Below are 21,401 nucleotides of genomic sequence, written 5' to 3' on the forward strand. Positions count from 1 at the left end.
GAACGTAGCAAGCACGCTTGGGCGTGCGGCGGAAGCGCCTGTGCGAGGAGAATCTGCCGGAGCTAACGATCGAAAGCGTGACGCCGCAACCACCACCAGGCACCAGCTAGCTGCCCGAGCGACAGATGAGCCGGGCCCGGCTCGCTCGCGCGTACGCGATCGAAATGCTGCGGGCGAGCCGCCGGTCCCGCTCGAATCAGCCGGCCGGCCGGCCGCGAGTACGCCCGTCAGCGGCATGGCACGCCCGAGTAGTCCAGGGGTGCACCGGCGTAGTTGTCCAAGGGTGCGTTTGGATGTGAGAACGGGACGGGATGGTTCCATTTTTTTTTAGTGTTTGGTTCGAGAATGAGTAGGACGGAATCATTCCTTGAGGGGAATATTTAGATTCGAGAAGTCCCCGTCCCTCAAAATCGAGCGGACGAGCTCGTCCTCTTTCGATCCATGTGGCTCCGTCTGCCGCTCAAGCGCTGCCCCGTGTCAGCGCTGCCACCGTGTGGAAGGGAGGAGGAGGAGGCGTGTGGGCTGGCTGAGGCAAGCTCCGCCCAAGGGCAGCCATGGCCGGCAAGGGTGAGCTCCGCCTGGGCTGCAGCCATGGACGGCGGGACGAGCCCCACCTGGGGCAGCCATGGCCGGCGGGGGCAAGCTCCCCCCAGCCGCAACCATGGTCGGCGGGGGCGAACTCCGCGTGGTCGCGATGCGGGGAGGGCCGGGGGCGGTCCCTAGCTGCGGCGGCATGCGGCTCGGGGAGGCGGAGCGCTATTCGTCTCCAGGAATAAGAGATAAGGCTGCGGTCGAAAAAAAATAAAAGAGGATGATATGTAGGGTCCACATGTTATTGTGTCTAACGGGGTGAAGTCGACATCCACACCATTCCTTTTGATCCCTCGTACCAAATAAAGAAGTGGGACGGTTCCATCCCTCCTAACCAAATACGAAGCGGGACGGTTCCTCCCAAAAAAATAGGGACCGTCCCACCTCATCTTCGAACCAAACACGTCTCAAGTTTTCTGGTAACTATCTTATCATTTTTTTTTATCGAATAGAGAAGAGAGTTGCACATCTTTATATTAAAATAGAAAGAGTTTGAGAATTACAACAACGCGCTCGTACACCTGGCGCCCAAGGACCTGACCAACTATGACAAACTATTACATAAAGGGGTACCAACCAGTGCGAGGGGACTCGATCCTGCCTGCGCGATTACTCGCGAGTGAGGCAACCCAAATTCACTGCTCCTCCCAAAATCCAGAGCTCGCCCGCTGCCTTGATTTTCAGGAGGAATTGGTCCAGCTGTAGTCAGAACACGCGGAGTATATCACCCTCCCTCCCCGACTCCTCATCACATCGCCTCGCCCCCAAAAGCTATGGCCCTGCGCCCTCCCTGTCCAGGTCTCCGAGGTGCGTCGTCCTCGCTGCCGACGCTGCCCTGCGTCTCCTCGTTCGCTTCCTTTTCTTTCCCGACCACTTCTCTCTGGTTTTGCCTGAGCTAATAACGCTGTAAATTTCCAATCTTCTAGTGTAACGAGGCCATCGTCGGCGCGCGAGAACGAGAGCCCCACCCAGTACAGCGCGTGCAGCTGCTTACCACCAGCCAGCTCGCGCGCGGCTCGTGAACTAGCTACGAAGGATGGCGCACGATCCGAGCCTAGCGTACGCGGACTACTTCGCGGCGGGAGGCGGCGTGGGCACGCTGGTCCCGGAGGTGGACGCGGGGGAGGACGACGGCCACCTGTACGGCGGCGTGCACGCGCACCACCACGGGCTCGACATGTTCGGGGCCGCCAGGGGCCTCGTGCCGGGCGCGATGGCGGTGGCCGCCGCCTCCGCGGCGCACGGCAAGGCGGCGGACGCGCTCGGTGACTTCGCCGGCCTCAGCGAGCACCACCACCACCGCCTCGGGGGCCACGGACAGGCGCCCCTGACGTCGCTGTCGCTGCACGGGCCCGCCGAGGCCGCGTCGATGGCGCTGCACCACCACCAGCTCGGCGGGGCGCTCAGGCAGCAGCACCAGGCGGCGGCGTGGCCGCCATCGCAGCAGCAGGGCGCGTGGCACCTGCGTGGCTCCAGGTTCCTGCGCCCGACGCAGCAGCTCCTGCAGGAGTTCTGCGGCCTCCCCGTGGAGACCGCCGGCACGGCCACCGCTCCCAAGCCACCGACGACGAAGCCGGCGAGCGAGGACGGCGCCGGGGAGGGATCATCGGCCCCGGCACCGTCGGCGCAGATCCAGGCCAAGGACGCCGCCGAGCTGCAGCGGCTCAAGGCCAAGCTCTACGCCATGCTCCAGGAGGTCGCGTTCTCTCTAATCACTCTCTCGTCATTACTCACCACGCCTCAATTAGCCATCGCACGCAGCACAGGTCCACCGCCAGCAGGATCAGCTCCCGTCAGGAACCCCTTGCCTGTCCTTGGAAATCTAAAAGGCTGCAGACAAGTGGGAGTTCAATTATGGCTTGTCTGAAGAGACCTCCTGGGACTAGCACGGACAGTCGATGCCGTTCTGGGGCCTCACCTTCTGCCTTTGGAAACCTCCAGTCCTCCATCCTTCGTCCTCGACGCAGGTGTAGCTACCCGTCTGTGCAGGGTAACCTGTAGCTGCTGCAGATCAGTAGGACCATGAGCCCATCACCGCGCAGCGGCAGCCAAGATCTCTGCATAGCTAGCACTGTTCCACTGCTAGTCTGCTCTCGCTCCTTCTTACCCTCGGTCGTTGCCCATCTCTCCTGCTGCATCTTCGTCTTAATCTCTCACACATTTACTCCCTGCTTGCCGTTCCTGTGTATGCTGCACACTTGCATGCACAGTGTGATTCATTGGTAGGTGCAGTACAGTAGTTCTATAGGGTGTGCATCACTGCAGCAGTCAAAGTCAAGTACATCAGTACCAGCAGTGAGCTACGGTGTCATCAATCCGGGAAGCTGTTGCTGTTGCAGGCTAGCTTGCAGCTACTGTTATATTGCCATCTGCGATCGAGCTTTACTTGTTGCTTGCATAGTTGCATGGTGTCTGATTTTTGTTGATGCTGAATTTAACGGCGGTGCAGGTGGAGAGGAGGTACCGGAGGTACCGCGAGCAGATGAGGGCGGTGGCGGGGTCCTTCGAGGCGGTGGCCGGGGAGCGGGCGGCGGCGGCGTACACGAGGCTGGCGTCACGGACGATATCCAAGCACTTCCGGAGCCTCAGAGACGGGGTGGCGGCGCAGATGCAGGCGGTGCGCCGCGCGCTCGGCGAGAAGGACGCGGACGGCGGCGTGCCGTCGGCCGGGATGGCCAAGGGGGAGACGACGCCCAGGCTGCGGGTGCTCGACCAGTGCCTCAGGCAGCACAGGGAGTACCAGGCCGGCGTGCTCGAGAGCCAGCCGTGGAGACCGCAGCGGGGGCTGCCGGAGCGCGCCGTCTCCATCCTCCGGGCCTGGCTATTCGAACACTTCCTGCATCCGTAATATGATCTTCTCCGACTCTTGTTAATTCCATTTCGCACAGTTAATTTTTGCATCCTTTTTGTGGGATTGATGCACAATATATATGCTCCCGATGTCTAAATGCCAAGCGAGTACGGATTAATTTGCTACTTGGAAAGAAAAAGGCAATTACTCAAAAGTATTAACAGATGCGGAGTTATATCCTAAGAAACTAAGGCTAATAAGAATCATACATGTGCACCATCTACTTGCAAAAAGAATGTTTGCCGATTTAAATGATCCTCAACTGTGATTCTCATTCTTGACGTTATTTGGACACTATGTGTTCTGTACTAGTATGGGGCATCATTCTCGTTTTTTATGAACCATATTTACTTTCTCTTCCATAGGATATGGTCAGATACATACTCAAATAACCTTTGCATTGATTTAACACAAAATTACACTTTTAGCAATTCCTTGCTACTTTAACACCGTTGATATATGTGTCAAAACGAAAATCTAGATGTTTTTTCCATGTGCTTATATGATAGCTAGCTATAGTTAGCACCATATCTATGCATGCTACTTGCTTAAGTCAATTCTGACAATCTATGAAATGCCTAGTGGTAAATAAGATGCCACATTGCATGGTTTTGGTGCTTTGGCAGCGGGTCTATAATCCCCATCTATCAAAAATAAACCTTTTTTTGGGGTGAATCTAATGCGTTTAGGTTCCCCTATCACTGATCAAGAACTGGCTTGTCAAGTAGCACTCGCCAGTTGCCAATGAATATTGTTCGTCTCTTCCAGTACTGTTACAACGTCTACATCAAATATATACCACAATTGTCTCGTACGAATGTTCCATGTAGCACCCATGAATGAACAACTTACATCAATTATCCAATTATTTTTAGGTATCCTAAAACATGTCTACAAATGTTACATGCTCACGGATCCCCCCCCCCCCCCCCCCCCCCCCCCTGCTGTTTTCCAGCTGCACTCCCATATCCTATGAGAGGGAAGACAAAACTGACACTCTGGTTGCTTTGTTTTGCTATCCTCTCTCATCCAGGTATCCAAGCGACGTGGATAAGCACATCCTGGCGCGTCAGACGGGCCTATCACGCAGCCAAGTACGTACGGTTACCTCTACCTCAACTCCTCAATCACAGCCTGATCGATCAGCTCCAACCAAATCCGTACAAAGATGTTAACCAATTCCTATCCAATAATCAGATGCCGATCGCGGTCGCATCTCAATCATTTTTGCTTCATTTGCATCGCTAAGCTACCATACTTATTTGCATATGAGCATAATGATGGTGGCTGAATTCTGTGCCCCCACAAAGCTAAAACGGATTCCACACGCATCGGCCGGCCGGCGCCGGCCGTGCCCGGCCATCGGGCCGGCGTCGGGTACCACGTCGGAGTCGAGAGCGTGTCGGTGTCCTCTCGTGCTCAAGAACGAAGGAATCTTTTCAACCGCTAACGTCTCCCGCGCGCCCACCGCGTGGGCGTTGGGTTGTTGTTGTTGCTCTCTGGCAGGTCTCCAACTGGTTCATCAACGCGAGGGTGAGGCTGTGGAAGCCCATGGTAGAGGAGATGTACGCGGAGGAGATGAAGGACCCGCAGCAGGAGGGCGGCGCCTGCAGTAACGCGAACAGCAACGCTAATAACCCTAGCAGCTACAGCGCCTCAGAACTAGGGCAGGGCCGCGGCGGCGCCAGTGGGGAGGACGGCGCCGAGAGGAAGCCGACGCGGGCGCAGCTGGTCCACGACGCCGGGTCCCTGGCCTCCGTCGTGAGCATCGGGAGCAGCAGCAGGGACCCGCAGAACATCAACTTTGGCATGATGGACGGCCACCTCGACTTCGGCGCGTACAACGACGACCACGCCACGGGGACCGGGCACGGCTTCGGCGGCGGCGTGTCCCTGACGCTCGGGCTGCAGCAGCACGCCGGCGACGACCCGCACGGTGGCGTGAACGTCGCGTTCGCGGCGGCGCCGTCCGCGGCGCACGAGTTCCTGTTCATGGCGGGCGGCGAGCATCAGCAGCAGATGGTCGCGGGTGGCAGCGTCCACGGTCACCATCAGGGCCAGTTCGGCGCCGGAATGGAAGGCGACGCCGCCTCGCACTACCACCGGGGCCTCAGCGCCGCCACCGGATTCCAGCTCCTCCACGACCTGGCTGGCTGAACGCGTTGGCATCACGGGGGACGGACGGACGGACCGGCGCGATCATCAGAGCGGAGTGCTTTAATTTGCTTTGGAGGTTCATGCGATGTTTGACGGGGATGTGCCAACGGCAGCAGCTAGCGGATGGCATTGGGCATTGGCATGGGCGCACGCGCATGGTGCGCGCAGCTTGTGCGCCTCTTGTGTAGGGCGCTTTGGATTTTTGTAGGGTTTAGATTCCTCTCCCTTCAATTCTTGGCAGGGCGTCTCTGTCTGTCTATATGTGTGTATCAGTTTCAGCGATTGCCATTGACATTGTTTGCTGCGGACACCTTGCTCCGCGGACTTACTGTTGCACGCTCGCGCGAACACACCACGCTTTTCTGACACTTTGGGCGTTGCTTTGCGGTCGTCCATCGATTTTCTTCCTTTTCGGTAATGGGCAAATTCACTGTGCTTTTGTTACTGTGTTGTTTTCAAGAATCTTTAAATCGATTGAACTCCGGCGAGTCGATCACTATTTAAGATCCACGCCATTCTCTCATTTTATCCCTTTCGTCTTCCGGTTCTTTCTCTCTCCCGACAGCCCGACGCGACGCCCCGGCAGCCACCATGTCCCAACCGGATCCGACGGCTCTTGCCGCCATCCAACCCTAATCCACCGGGCCAAACGCCCAACCAGCCTCGATCGTCCATCGGGAGTCTCCTTACCAGTCTAACCGTCTTCGCTCCGCTGCTGTCTTTCCTATCTCCATCGCCGTCCGGCGGGCTCGTCCTAGAGCTCCTGTAAGCCGCAGGCAACTCCAAACCCTCCTCACCAATTCAAATTCCACTAGAAATTGTGGTGGTTGACCTGAATACAAAGAGTAAATCTCTATTTTTAATCCTAGGAATTGTAATAGAGTATGTATCACGTGCAATAATATAGTTTGCTTTTGGTTAATTACTTTTGCTTGTATGCACTTTTCCCATTGCATTTGATTCGTTGATAAGCTGATGACTATGTAACAGTCTGGTCGTGTGCTGTCCGCAGAGGCCGAAGACATTAGCAATTTCTGGAAAAAAAAATATTGTTGTCGCCCGTGATTCTTCAGCAAGTTTTATTTAACGGCATGAATCGTACCATTTTAGAAAAGAAAAGAACGGTTTTGATGGGCCTGTGAACCCTGGGCCGTTCACACTCCGAATGGGGCCTGCTAACGAGCGCGCACGCTGGGAGAGCTAGCACTTGATTCCCAACAGCCCCTCTCCCTCCCTCCAAACTTTCCATTTTTGGAATCCGGCAGTTTTCTATTTTCAAAATAACATAACTTATACACGTAATTTCGACATGCAACTTTTTACTACTAAATTTCTTATGGATATTTTTATCACAACTATTGCAGGAAATCTAGCCTAGATTGTCTTCTTCCTTTCCTATTTTTTCGGGCTTCTTTTTTGTTCTTTTTTTAATGTATTTTGGGGGTCAAGTAAATTGTTTTCTACTGAACACATGGTAGGCATTCCGTTGCTTGTACCTAAAAACAAAATAATGTGTCTCCACTATCAGCGGTTTGAACCGATGGTACTAATATAGTACCATACTGTCGGATCTCTTTGTGCACTGACGATGGAGTTGATGCTTGTACCATTGGTTCAAGGCAGGACGCGACGACACTAACATTTTTGTACCATTGGCTCTCTATGCAGGACACGACGGCACTAACAATTTTGTACAGTCAGTTAGATAATAGATGGTTATAAATGCAATTTCTATAGGAAATCTGGTACAAACCCTTAGAAACTAGGGTGAATCCCCCTTTTGAACTGGTGAGTATAGACCAGCTCAATGGGGAATTATTTGCAGCCAAATGAGACATCATCCCATCGAACGTAATCTTCGATTTTATCATGCTTTTCATTTTTACCGTACTTTTTCAACCCCTACATGCTATTCTTCTGATCTTGACGATCTGAGGTGGTGTTCTAGGTTTGTTCACCAAACTTGGACAACTTTGTGACACACACGCCCTGATGGTGCCCCTCCCTCCCGTTCGAGTGGTTGATGGTTTAATCATTTTGTTCAGTGCGAACTATTTGATGTTTCTGCTACGGGTACCTATTGCGATACGGATTTTTGTTTTGTACGAGGTTAACAAGAATATCTTACTCTCTCCATTTCAAATTGTAGATAGTTTTGATTTTTTAACATACATAGATGTTGATATATATCTAGACATAATATATATCTAAGTGCATACGACCCACCATTTGAAACAGAGCAAGTATATATTATTTAGAAAAAAGCGATCCCCAACCCACACAACAACAACCACAGTATGCAGTATGGACCTGGTCAACACTACAAACTCCGGAGGAGGAAGATCCAAGAGAGGTGATGCGGCTCCGGTGAAGGAAGATCCAAGAAAGGTGGTGCGGCCATTGACCGAAGAAAAATATGCATGCAGACATGCCTGGTCTCCACAACGAACAAAACGACCAGCCACACAATTAACCATCTCGTTATATTAAACGTCACAGCGATTAGCATTCTAACCTTTTTTAGAAACTAATCCATCTGCCATTGCGATCTGCTAGCCTTGATCCGCCGGGGCATTGGCATGAGGGGAGGCGGAGCTGGAGAGAAGCTCCACCACAAGGAGGCCAATGTCGCGCACGGTGCCGCCGTGTACGGTGGCGCGGGGAAGGGGGCCAAGTCCTCTTTCCTCTACGGCCTCCTCCTCTACGTCGTCCTGCCGGTGCTGGTCCTGTACTTCGTCGTCATCGCCGCCTCGCAGTTCTACAACCCGCGGTGCTCGCCGGAGGGCAACGTCGCTGCTGCGGCCCGTTTCATGGTGGCCAAGCCCAACGTTTCGTTGGCCAGATCGTTGAATGCTTCGTCGTCTTCGCCTCCTCCCCCACCGCCTCCTGTGGCCAAGCCGAGGCTAACGGCGGAGGAAGCGCCCACCGGGCTGCGCCACATCGTGTTCGGCATCGGAGCGTCTGCGTCGCTGTGGCAGAGCCGGAAGGAGTACATCAAGCTGTGGTGGCGGCCGGGGCGGATGCGCGGGTTCGTGTGGATGGACAGGCCCGTGCACGAGTTCTACTCCAAGAGCTCCCGCACGGGGCTCCCCGCGATCATGGTGAGCTCGGACACGTCCAAGTTCCCCTACACCCACGGCGCGGGCAGCCGGTCGGCGCTCCGGATCTCGCGCATCGTCTCCGAGACGTTCCGGCTGGGGCTCCCAGGCGTGCGGTGGTTCGTGATGGGCGACGACGACACGGTGTTCCTGCCGGAGAACCTGGTGCACGTGCTGTCGCAGTACGACCACCGGCAGCCGTACTACATCGGGTCGCCGTCGGAGAGCCACATCCAGAACCTCATCTTCTCGTACGGCATGGCGTTCGGCGGCGGCGGGTTCGCCATCAGCCGCGCGCTGGCGGAGGAGCTGGCCAAGATGCAGGACGGGTGCCTGCACCGGTACCCGGCGCTGTACGGCAGCGACGATCGCATCCACGCGTGCATGTCGGAGCTGGGGGTGCCGCTGACGCGCCACCCGGGTTTCCACCAGTGCGACCTGTGGGGCGACGTGCTGGGCCTGCTGGGCGCGCACCCGGTGGCGCCGCTGGTGACGCTGCACCACCTCGACTTCCTGGAGCCGGTGTTCCCGGCGACGCCGTCGAGGGCGGCGTCGCTGCGGAGGCTGTTCGACGGGCCCGTGCGGCTGGACTCGGCGGCGGTGGCGCAACAGTCGGTGTGCTACGACCGCGCGCACCAGTGGACGGTGTCCGTGTCGTGGGGGTTCGCGGTGATGGTGGTGCGCGGGGTGCTGTCGCCCCGGGAGATGGAGACGCCCATGCGGAGCTTCCTCAACTGGTACAAGCGCGCCGACTACACGGCCTACTCCTTCAACACGCGGCCCGTGGCGCGGCAGCCGTGCCAGAAGCCGCACGTCTACTACATGCGCGGGAGTCGGATGGACCGGCGCCGGAACGTGACGGTGACGGAGTACGAGCGGCACCGGGTGAAGCACCCCGCCTGCCGGTGGCGCATCGCCGACCCCGGCGAGCAGCTCGACAGTATCGTCGTGCTCAAGAAGCCCGACCCCGACCTCTGGAAGAGGGTACGTGCGTGCGTGCGTTCCCTGATCGTCGTGCACAAGGTTTCGTTCATTATGTTGGCTACTGTGACAAACTCGGCGAGATGCTGACACGGTCGGTGTGGTGTGTGCAGTCGCCGAGGAGGAACTGCTGCAGGGTGGTGTCGTCGCCGAAGAAGGGGAAGGACCGGTCGATGACCATCGACGTCGGAGTTTGCAGGGAAGGCGAGTTCGCCAAGGTCTAATTGGTTAGGTAAGGTTCATTACAGTCTCACATTGATCCTTCATTGTTCAGCCTAGCTAGCGCCTAATTTTCTGCATCTGGCATAATTTTGCAGTGGGATGGATTAGGAGAGGAATTAGCTTAGCAGTGGCACAGGAGGGCCCAATCGGAGCTCCAGTGTAGCTCGTTAGTCTCGGCGGAACGGGCTGGTCAAGTCAGCATGATCACCACGGCGACGTACTCCATCGTGCATTCGTGCCTGTGCGTGTCAGACGGATGTGACAAATGCTCGCTCCATTTCTGAGTCAGTAGCCGCTATAGTGTAAGGACACTTTGGATGATGCTTAACTTGAGTGTATTTTGTGTACCCAAATGCTTGATGTCATGTGCCAAGGATGGTTGGTGCTTAACAAACTTCTAAAATCGACCGTGTTAATAGGAAACAGAGACCCGAAGTAACATTTTCTCATAACTTCTAAACACATGTACGTACAACAGTGCCAAATTAAAAATATGAAGCCAATGACTCCGTTTGTTATCGATTACCACCGAATTCGTGTAGTGGGAAAAATCGAGGAACAAACCCTCCCCTCCGAAAAAGACCCGATTCGTGTTGGATTTATTAGGAATCAATTTCCCCGCTCTTGCTTGTAGGAGAAAATCCCTAACTCCCCACTCCCCCCAAAACCAAATTGTAGCAATCCATTTATGAAATTGTTCCTGAGTTGGTAATAAACTACCCACCCTCTGGCATCATATAAATTGTGACTCTAGGCCGTGTCTCCCACTCCATCAGTTCGTGCAGCGCTCTCAAGGAGCGACTTGGCGTGCCCCTCCGATGACATGGCCTAATGCTAGCCGGTCGAAGCTTGTCCCTAAGAGGGTAAACTTTAGTAATGTCAGATCAGATGTTAATTAGGAGGATTAAATATGAGCTAATTATAAAACTAATTGCAGAACCTGGGCTAATTCACGAGACGAATCTATTAAGCCTAATTAATCCATCATTAGTAATGGTTACTATAGCACCACATTGTCAAATCATGAACTAATTAGGCTTAATAGATTCGTCTCGCGAATTAGACTCCATCTGTGCAATTAGTTTTGTAATTAGCCTATGTTTAATACTCCTAATTAGTATCAAACATCCGATGTGATAGGTGCTAAACTTTAGCGGGTGGTATCAAACATCCCCTAACTGCTCGACACAATTGATGGAACAACCTAATACTTTGTCAGACACGGTTATGCTTCGTAAAATATTATGCATGGCAGATTGTGATTTTGATATGATGTTGACATTTATTGTTACTAGTTGGACCGATTCTGTTCATAATACTCGTATATTATTAGATTTTTTTTAAAACATAGAACCAACTATTTTCACATTCACCGGAAACAAAAGTATTATGTTGTTGTTTTGGAATATACTAAAAAAAAGGGTTCAAGCAGGTCAAAAGTAATATGATTCGAATGGTAACATGGTGGGCAACATGTGGGCTCCAAGGAGGTGTTCAACCACTCACATTTATTCCTCATTTTTTGGGGAATTTTAAAAATGAAGTGAAGTTTTCTCTTAAACCTAGCGAGCAAGCTAAAATCATAAACTGCAGTAATGGTTCTTAGTAATTTCATAAGAAACAGTGCCATACGTGATATAGATCGTAGCCGCACTATGATGCTACACCTGCAGTGCGGTGTCATTCCGCGTCGTCAGATCTTTGTGATGCTACACCTATAGTGCGGTGTCATTCCGCGTTGTCAGATCTTTGTCGCCCATGCACCGTTCTCCTTCGCGTGGATCCGACCATTAAGCTTCGTCGATCAACACTCTCCTCGTCGTCCAATCTTTGCCATGTGTCGTCCCTCTATCGCATGGATTGCACTATCCTCTTGTTGCCACGACACCCTGTGGACGGGCTCCGCATGACCGCCTCCGCCACCACTACCTCTCCCGCACACACAAGCGCTGTCGCGAAGCAGGTTCCGTCCTAGGAGCAAATTAGGGTGTGTTTGGTTCCAAGGACAAAGTGGGACGGGACGGGATGATCCCACTTCGTCCTACTGTTTGGTTCGAAGACACCAGGGATGAGTCCATCCCCACGAGGGGATATTCCCTCCAGATGCGGGACACCCCCGTCCCTCCAAAACGAGCGGATGGGGGCAGCCCACTTTTCTCCTGTCAGCGCCATTTTTTTTCCCATCAGGTGGAGCCATCCTCGGCGCAGGCGGAGCTATCCCGGCGGGCGGAGCCATCCCGTCGGGCGGAGCTATCGCGACAGGCGGAGGCGACGCGCCGGAGCCATCCTGGCAGGTGGAGGCGGCCGCGGGCGGAGCCATCCCGGCGGGCTGAGGCGGCGCGACCGGGACCCTAGGTCGGCGGGCGGAGGTGGCCGCGGGCGGAGCCATCCCGGCAGGCTGAGGCGGCGCGACCGGGACCCAGGCCGGCGGGCGCGGGAGCTGCGGCGTCCGGCTCTAGTGAGGCGGCGGGCCGGCACAGATGGGGAGGAGAAAAGGGACGGCGCGGATGAGGAGGAGAAAGGGGGGCGGCACGGCAGCCCTCCATGGCGGGGGCGAGGCGAGCTCCGCAGCCAGGGCCGACGGGGTGGAGCAGGGGGTCGGCGGTGGGGAGTAGGGGCAGAAGCAGGGTGGAGTAGGGCAACGACGGCGTGGAGAAGGGGCGGCGGCAGGGAGTAGGGGAGGAACCGGGGTGGAGCAGGACGGCGGCGGCGTCGTGGAGCAGCACCGGCGTGGAGAAGATAAGGGGAAAAAGAAAAAGGAAAAAAGAAATAGAATGGGTATAGGATGACATATGGGACCCACACATACTGTAGCTAACGGTGTAAAAAATATCATCCATATCACCCACCTCAACCTCTCCAACCAAACATAAGACGGAACCATCCCATCCTATTTCAACCAAACACTAGATGGGACCGTCCTATCCTACGTTGTCTCACATCCAAACACACGCTACACATGCTTAGTGATATGAACCCGTTAGGGTTGATTCCCGATCTTTCGATGAGAGGCGTGGGATAACTCGATTGGTGGATGGAGACGACGTTCACGGCCCGACTACAGCCTTCCAAGCTGCGCCTTAGCAACCGATACACCACCTCCAATGGCTGCCGCGATCTTGTGGAGCGCGTCACCCGGCCACTAGGGCACTCGTCCTGCAAGTAATCGAAGAACAAGCAAGAACAAGTATAACAAGCAACTCAATTGCAAATATAGAGATGGAAACCAATCTGAACTCACAAAGTTGGGGTTCCGAATCGAGTAGAACGGATAGTCTAGTTGACACACGCGTCTACAAGGAAGTAGCAATGGCTAAACTTACATCAAAACAAAACCCAATCTGTTTGTGGCGGCTCTAATCCTTATTAATACCTAGGAGGACGACCAGGGGGGTGTTGGGGTCGTGCTCCAACCCTAGGACATGTCCCTAATGGACCCAAGTTGATACACGGCCCATTGGGCCAAAATAAGACGACGTAGCACCTCTGGATAGAAAACCTCTCGGTAGTATTTCAATGATTGCGGCCGCCTCTGAATAGATATGGACATGAGTCCAGATCCATATGAAAATAGATTTCATAAGGATTCCAAGGAGTACTTGAAGGCCCAAAACGGAGTCCGGATGAGGTCGTGGCGGCCGTTGCAAGTTGGGGTAGAGCTGTAGTCCGAATCCAGCGTCAAAACGTGTTGGATTGGATCTCTTTCTTTCCTTGGGCCAAAAGTGATGTGGTGGCCTGGTGGAGGACGTTGGGAATACTTGGACTTGGCCCCCAATCTACTTCTTTGGTTCTCCATGCCTTCCATGTGTGTTTAACACTATTTTTGATCCATGTATGTATTTCTGAAATTGACAACGAACACACATCATGGTGCAACATCAATTCATCAAATGTATCAAATACAATCATGGTAAAGAATTGTTTCACCTGTGAATCAAAAGTTACTAATGTGGTTGTATCTGAGCAGGTTATGTCCTCATCACTTAGAGAGAACATTGAAGAGAGAATGGAGACAAGAAACGAGTACTGGAGGAGAACGAGTGTTTCCACGGTGCAAATACGGTTTGTGGACCCCAAGCACATAGAAACATAACTTGATCGAGTTCAGACACACTGTTGCGCTAGTTTCTTTTCTAGCATTCTCATGCCGATTTAGATTTCTAATAAGATGAGTGTTCTCTTCTATATCTGAACCATTGGTCATGTTTGGTTGTCCAACCATCCGATCTAGAATGCCCCTTATTAGAAAAAAAGATTTTTATTCCAATTCACTAAATCTGCTGCTATATCTTCTTAAAGGAATTGAAATAAAAATAATAAAGTATTGTTCATTAAAATATTCAAAATATCTGACACAATAGGTTTGGTCGTTTAAATTTTAAAAACTAAATCAATGAAAAGTTATCTGATTATTAGCTCACAAAAAGTATCGGTATGTGTATAGGAGAATGATTTAAGGCTACACTCGGTCACAATTTATTTTAAACTAATGGGCCACTACAAACGAAAGTGATATCGTAGCATCAATTTAATGAAGAAAGAAGTTGAACACTCGAACTAGTTTCATCAATATAAAATCAGGAATTAGCACTACACACTTTTGAAATCCCCCTCCTCTGCTGTAGCTCTAGGATTTTACACTAATCCCTGTCACATCGAATGTTTAGATACTAATTAAAAATATTAAATATAACCTAATTACAAAATTAATTGCACAATGCAGACTAATTCGCGCGAATCTATTAAACCTAATTAGTCCATGATTTTGATTTGACAATATAATAATAATCATAAATTAATATGTGCTAATCATGAATTAATTAGGTTTAATAGATTCGTCTCGCGAATTAGTCCCATCTATATAATTAATTTATAATTAGCTCATATTTAATCTTCCTAATTAGCATCGGAAGATTCGATGCGAGAAGTACTCAACGATACAGTAGTATTACTGTATGTGCTCGCGAACCCCTTGTTTACTTCACCCCCAACTCCCAACTTTGGCACTATTGAAAAAGAAGATTCCCCATCACATCAAACTTGCGGTACATGCATGGAGTAGTAAATGTAGATGAAATTAAAAATTAATTGCACAGTTTTGTTGTACTTTGCGAGACGAATCTTTTGAGCCTAATTAGTCAATGTTTGGATAATAATTCACAAATACAAACGAAACGCTACAGTGTGCTACAGTACCAGCACAGTAATTTGGCACCTTCCAATTTGGCCAACTAAACAAGGCCGAAATAAACAGCGTGAATATATTATAGTCGATCCGAGCGCCCCGCTGGTTTCACCCCTCATCATCTACCGTTCCCCTCTCTCCCTCGTGCCTTCCTTTCCTGGCGGCGACGACTGGGCGAGCGGCTGCGGCGGCGCCCTGCGCCCGTCTTCGCCGGCCCTTCGCCGGCGACGAGCACCCACCAGGTATGCCCTCCCCTTTTCTTCCCTTCCTCTTCTGCGAAACGGAGCACCTCGAACCCTAACTGAGCTATTTGTATTCGGATCTGACCCGGTTACAAGCATGTACATCTATCGTACCTACTAACTTCAATTTTTAGCGTACACCCATGCCTTAAGCTGGTCCGCCCTCGATTCTGTTAGGTTATTGTTCTTCGACGTGCAAGATCAATCCAACCGAGGTGCTGCTGCAGATTGTTTTCCAAAAATTTTGGTGTTCAGCTGAACCCCCATGCCCCACGTTACGTCAGCCTTGTGATTTGGCGTGCTTTGTTAAGCGATCAATCACCTCTGAATTGGAAATCTTGGCTGCAAGAACCAATGGTATGTTGGGCCTGACTGAACCAGAAGATAGCTGGTTTTAAAGCTTAGGTGGATGCTAAATTTCTAACCAGATTGAGTTGCAGGACGTTAAAGGTCTTGAGGGAGATAAGCTGGAGAATAGGCTCTATGTTGGGAATCTGGACTTCAGGATATCAGAGTGGGTTACTTATTTCTTTGTGTATCTAGTTGCCTGTTCGTTTCATGGTTCACCCTCACCCTTGCGTTCTGCAAACCAACATTTGTAGCGTTGTTTTTTAGGTCTGATGTTATCAAGATGTTTTCCCCCTTTGGAAAGATTGCAGCAGAGGATTTCTTGTGGCACACACGTGGCCCAAAGCAAGGTGAACCCCGGGGCTATGCCTTTGTTCAATACACCACCAAGGAGGTAAGAGTAGTATTTTTTTCCTGTGGCAAATAACAATTGGTTATCATGTTCTCAGTTCTCACCTTTGCCACCTGAAGTAAGCATGCAGGAAGCTCAGTTAGCAAAGGAAAAGATGAATGGCAAGTTAGTCTGCGGACGTCCAATGGTGGTTCACCTGGCTAGTGAGAAGAGCTCTCTAGACTCTGGTCCTTCACAAAGAGCACTCAAAGACAAGAAACTGACAGGGGGTTCAGCAAGCAGATCAGTACAAACTGATCGCGCTGCAAAGGTATCTGCCATAAAAAGCAAGTTAAAATCTCTTGAGGAAGAAGGGTGCAGCACAAAAAAACCAAGACTCACACCAAATGACTTGACAGTCACTAGAGAACACTCTCATAAGAAGTTTTGAACTGAGTTTTCGAGTTCTTCAGAATGTTTGGGAGTTTGCGCCCTCTCACGCTGGTGACACTTCTAAAGCTGCTGCCATTCTATATGGTTTTAGCTTTAGGAAGCTAGCCACACCATATGTGTAACATTCCACTGTTTTGGATATATGTACAACAGCTTGTACCAATTACCTGTTTCTGAATCAATTTGTCGTTTTGATATGGGAATCAGTGTGGCAATATATTGCGTTGGCATTGATAATGTGCTAGTCTGTGAGTGTCAGTTCCATTGTTTGTTGCTGCTATACGTACCACCGTTCTCCGAGAAAAAATTGAACATGTACCTGCATTAATGAAATGCTTATTTACACACAACTACATGAAAGTAGAACAAAGATTCAAAAACTGACATGTACTGTTTTTTTTAATTTCTACTGAATTAATTTTGACACTTGCTCAAAGGTACACACTAATACATGGTATTTGATATGGATATGTGTTCAGATTTTTATGTCATCTGCTTGGTTTCAAATAGACAATCTTAACGATTACACACTATTTGACACAAGGCAGATGATATGAAAAGCTGAATACATATCAATATCGAATGTGGAGTAGCATCAGGTGAAAATCTCTTATGTATCCAGTTTTTATACTATCTAATGTATCCAGAAATATGCTCATTTTATTGAAAGCATCCAGGTATAATTTAGCTATTACTACCTACTATTGCAATCGCAACTATATAAGTTTTTTGGAAATACAAGGTAACACTTTGACCACTATTTATTCCTTTACAAATTAAAATAGTTATAGATTATTGAATCACTTTTCATGAAGAATCTTAGTCATAGTGTCACACCAATTTCATATTTGTCAACTTTGTCAACTGAGGTATTTTTCAGTATATTGAAACTTGGTAGAACGAACAAAAACTGTTGACTGGCCTCTTATGTTTGCAATAGGTCGGAGTAGTTGAAGCTATCCTTAGTTTTGTTGCTCTGGTTTTTGTTTGATATGGTATAATGATGCCATCATTGACATCCATGTAATCCAGGGTCATATTCTGAATGATGATGCATTCTTTGAGTAAAAGAGTCTCCAAATCTGTGTTGCTGGAAAGCTAGAATTGGTGGGGACAAAATGTAGTGTAATGTTCCACAAAGTATATTCAGAAGTTCAGAATCTGTCATATTATGGTCGACAGTAATTGATACATAGCTGCTCTGTCTAGTCTGTTCCTAAGTTTTGGAACAAGGACCAGTAGAGCAATGACAGAACAACAGCAATGTCATTCATGTCTCTACCTGGCAAAGCTGTCATTTCTGTACCAGTTATGCTGAAATCATTTAGATAGATAGTTGCATTTTGGTTTTATGATATCATGCGCATCTCTATTGTGCTGGAGCATAAAAAATTGCATCAATGCTGAATTATTAACATTATTGTTCTTTTTTTCCCCTTTAGGAAGTGTGCCTTCAAAAGTTTGTGATGTGTACAGAAACGAAATATTGAGAAGATCGCCCCGTTTTCTATTCATAGTCAGTATATTTGAGGTAACTTACATTCCATGCCAAGCTAGAGAGTGTAGATAATTCCCTTTCCATTTCCAGACTACTGTTGTTCTGCAAAGGTTCCTTCCAATTTAAACCGGTTCTTGCTCCTTAATATCCTTGGAGTTGTCTTTACCAACTGGAATGTTTAGGACTCTTTAAAAAAATTGGATGCTTAGAGTTAACATAAAGTGTCTTAGACATTACCTACTAGAGTAGGCAACTGGGGCTGGTAGTAAAGAATAAGAGTTCCTGGCATTACCTTAGGCTGAGAGAAAAGAATGTTGTAGTTTAAGAAAGGAATATGGAGGTATTAACAATAGTTTTACCTTGTAAATTTTGCACAAAGCATCTGATAGCTTTTGCAAAGATTAACAAAGTAGTATTTTTTTCAATTAAAAATTAATGTCGTCTGAAATGAATCTGTATCTTTCTCAAGTACATTCCTGCACATTTCCATGTAGCTTTTTTTTTTATGCTTCATTCACGGAGATGCAATTGGTTTGATTTAGGGACTATTTGATGTTGCTTAAGCATAGCACTTCTATGCTTGTGATATCTATTTTGCCCCTAGTTTACTCTCATCTGCATTAAAACGAGACCATGTGCCTACTCGAGGAGTCAAAACCAGTGCTTGTTCTATGCGCTACATACAGGTCTAGAACACCAACTAAACCCTATTAAGAAATGGAAGAGCATATCAACACACCTTTGAGGTCTAGACCAGAGACCTACTGGCTGCCGTAGCTCCATGTCGTTATTGCAGTTCCCCTGGCTGCTTACAGAGACCATTGTCCCCTGTTCAAGGGTCTCGAACCTTGTCTCTCCCGGTCCAGGTTCATGGAACTCCGTTTGATTTCCCTTCAGAATCTGAACATGTTTCCCCGGTCAGCTTACACTCTTCCTGCTCCCATGGTTTGAATATTGCAGGTGTGGCTAGAAATCAGGCGACACGACGACGATAACCGCATAAAAGATGCCTTGCAGCGGCTTGAAGAGACCGGGTTCGCATGTGAGGACCACAGATCTTGCACGGATCCTGCCCCGGAACCATAGATTATCTTCCCTGAATTGTTAGATCTGTGATGTGAAGGCTGAGGAGCGCCGAGCGTTGCTGTTCCGTCTGGGAGGCTGGGGCTCGCCGGCATCACATGTAGGACATGGCATGGGGTGGATGCTGCCTGCTGAAATGCTGCCGCGGCTTTTTGTCAGGATTATCTCACCCACCCGACTAATCCCGTATTATTGCTGCCAACATTGATGACCTTGTCTCTGACGGGTCCGGAAGAGCACTGCTTATTAGTACACTATTTTGTCATTTGTCTGGTACCCTGGTCCAGTACGACACAGCATACCAACCATACATGTTCCGGGTGTTCATCAGACTGATCTTTCATCACAGCCAAATTTCTACTACGTATAGTAGGTAATTCTTATTTTGGACCAAATTTACTGATTTAACATGTCAAGCTTCAGTCTGAATTGCTTGCATTTCACATGTAGACCTGGCAATGCCTAGAACGCACGAGTTGTGCCGAAATTTGTGTGATTGAGTTGGTACAAATCCTGAACGAATACAGAGAGCAGAATCTACGGTTTGGGACCGTGAAAAGCACTGTTTGTAGGAGCAAGCGAGCGCGGGGAACAACATGGACACGGCACCAAACGCCTTGTCCCCAGACGTCAACTCGTTTGTTCCCACGCACCGGCTCGCGCCCCCACATCGGCGACCCGCCTACCCCCTATATCATCCTCGTCGCGCCACTCACTTGCAGCTCGCCTCGCCTCGTTTCGCCTCGGCTCACACACCTGCACGAACCAAAGCTTCCCTTGCTCGCTCGCTCGCTCCGCTATGGAGGCCTCGCCGTCTCGCAGCGACAGCTTCTCCCGCGGTGGATGGCCCAGGTGCAAGGCGCGGTGCGCACCGTCCTTCGAGCGCCTCGACATACACGGCGTCGGCCTCGGCGAATCGTTCAACAGCTCCACGGCGTCCTTCATCGACATGGACCCGGAGGAGCTGTTCTCGATGCGGTGGACGTCGGACGACGCCGGCTTCGACTTCGGCCCGCCGTGCGCTGGGTCGTGCTCCCCGCTGCTCGCCAGCGCCGGGCTCGTCTTCTCCGACGACGGCCTCCTCCCCTGCGAGCCGAGCGGCATTGCCAGCGCGTCGTACGCCGACGCGTCGGCGGGCTCGTCCCCGGCGTTCCACACGGCGCAGAGCACGCCGGCCTCCGTGATCGGCTCCTCGCGGCGCCCGGCCGGCGGCGCCAAGCCGCTGCTGGCGACGCGGAGGCTGCTGCTCAGGTACCTGCGCTTCCTCGTGCCGCTGTGCCGCAAGGCGAGGGCGCTGCGGATGCCGGCGCGGGCGTTCTCGGCGCCGCGTGCCAGGTCGGTGGCCGCGACTCCGGCGCGCCGGTCCACGTCCAGCGCCACGAGCGCGGCGGAGTACTGGTGCCACGGCAACGCCGACACCGCCGTGCGCGACGCCATCCTCCACTGCAAGAAGTCCTTGCTGACCGCTCGCACAGAATGCTGAAGTGAACTGCCGAAACGTTCGGTATACACCGCTTCGGGACAGGACATGCAGGAATGGACTCTTGCAAGAACACTTTTGGCGAAGCGAAGCAAGATTCAAGGAAAGGAAGGAAAGGATGTAGCGTTTTCCTTTCACTTAATTTTGAGTTCGATGTATGTACATGCAGTACAGTGTATACGCCGCCGATGAATTGTGCCCAAGGGAGTTTGACCTTGTGAGGCAATTTAGTTAAAGAGGTGTTCTCTCTTTGCTCTGCTTTTGCCATGGCTCTATGCAACTGTGCATGCATCAGTGCATCACAGCATCTGGCCAAGGCAAAAGCTGGACGAAAACAACAGGTGATTAACAGCACCAACTTGTGGTAACAATTGGCCGTTAAACATCTCATTTGTGCCGAGCACAACACTGTTCAGAATTCAGATCAGATCGATCGATGGTGGCGAGTAGGAAGGCCATAGGCTTTGGCATGTTGTGTCGCACTTCGCACTGACCGTCTGGACCTTGTGGATGGAACGAAATGCGAGTATGTTCCACGGTTAGAGCTCAAAGCAAATCAACTTTGCGGAGAGGATCAACCGCGAAGCTGAACTTTGGTCAGAAACTGGAGGATGTCACTTAGGTTGTTTGCTAGTTTCATAATGTGTTGCCTTCGCTTCTTCAGGTATAAGCTTGCCTAAATCGGACGATGGCGGCCCTGTAATAAACTCTTCAAACACCTCTTTTATTAACCTGATGAATTTGACCTGGAATTTCGTTTCCATTGGCGCACCATTTACAAACCCATAAGATGCTTGCGGGTCTAACACGATCTGCACATCCCGGTTCTGTGTTGGGAAAGCTTGCTGACTTAAACGTTTCCAACCAAACACTTCAGCAGT

General features: G+C 50.7%; 4 protein-coding genes and 1 long non-coding RNA gene across 5 annotated transcripts; 4 read left to right on the forward strand and 1 right to left on the reverse strand.

Annotated features, from left to right (window-relative positions):
* Window positions 1-1,167: 1,167 nt before the first annotated feature.
* LOC117839963 (homeobox protein BEL1 homolog) lies at window positions 1,168-6,043 on the forward strand. Its single transcript, XM_034720410.2, has 5 exons — window positions 1,168-1,398; window positions 1,518-2,287; window positions 3,041-3,435; window positions 4,476-4,536; window positions 4,949-6,043. The coding sequence occupies exons 2-5, from the start codon at window positions 1,628-1,630 to the stop codon at window positions 5,597-5,599; spliced, it is 1,767 nt and encodes a 588-aa protein (XP_034576301.1). The 5' UTR covers window positions 1,168-1,398; window positions 1,518-1,627; the 3' UTR covers window positions 5,600-6,043.
* A 2,098-nt stretch (window positions 6,044-8,141) lies between these two features.
* On the forward strand, window positions 8,142-10,248 carry LOC117840626 (uncharacterized). Its single transcript, XM_072290932.1, has 2 exons — window positions 8,142-9,681; window positions 9,792-10,248. Exons 1-2 carry the CDS (start codon window positions 8,179-8,181, stop codon window positions 9,900-9,902), a joined length of 1,614 nt encoding a protein of 537 aa, XP_072147033.1. The 5' UTR covers window positions 8,142-8,178; the 3' UTR covers window positions 9,903-10,248.
* Window positions 10,249-15,168: 4,920 nt separating this feature from the next.
* Window positions 15,169-16,656, forward strand: LOC117840312 (uncharacterized). Its single transcript, XM_034720805.2, has 5 exons — window positions 15,169-15,327; window positions 15,505-15,684; window positions 15,768-15,841; window positions 15,943-16,069; window positions 16,158-16,656. Exons 2-5 carry the CDS (start codon window positions 15,682-15,684, stop codon window positions 16,455-16,457), a joined length of 504 nt encoding a protein of 167 aa, XP_034576696.1. The 5' UTR covers window positions 15,169-15,327; window positions 15,505-15,681; the 3' UTR covers window positions 16,458-16,656.
* Window positions 16,445-18,834, reverse strand: LOC117840313 (uncharacterized). The gene is made up of 2 exons (XR_004636991.2): window positions 18,697-18,834; window positions 16,445-16,778 (listed from the first exon to the last, which is right to left on the reverse strand). It is a non-coding gene; the product is annotated as an uncharacterized lncRNA (long non-coding RNA).
* A 555-nt stretch (window positions 18,835-19,389) lies between these two features.
* Window positions 19,390-21,028, forward strand: LOC117840311 (uncharacterized). Its single transcript, XM_072290880.1, has one exon. It carries the CDS (start codon window positions 19,840-19,842, stop codon window positions 20,521-20,523), a length of 684 nt encoding a protein of 227 aa, XP_072146981.1. The 5' UTR covers window positions 19,390-19,839; the 3' UTR covers window positions 20,524-21,028.
* Window positions 21,029-21,401: the final 373 nt, after the last annotated feature.

The sequence above is a fragment of the Setaria viridis genome, chromosome 9 (genome assembly GCF_005286985.2).
Source record: "Setaria viridis chromosome 9, Setaria_viridis_v4.0, whole genome shotgun sequence".
Taxonomy (NCBI): Eukaryota; Viridiplantae; Streptophyta; class Magnoliopsida; order Poales; family Poaceae; genus Setaria; species Setaria viridis.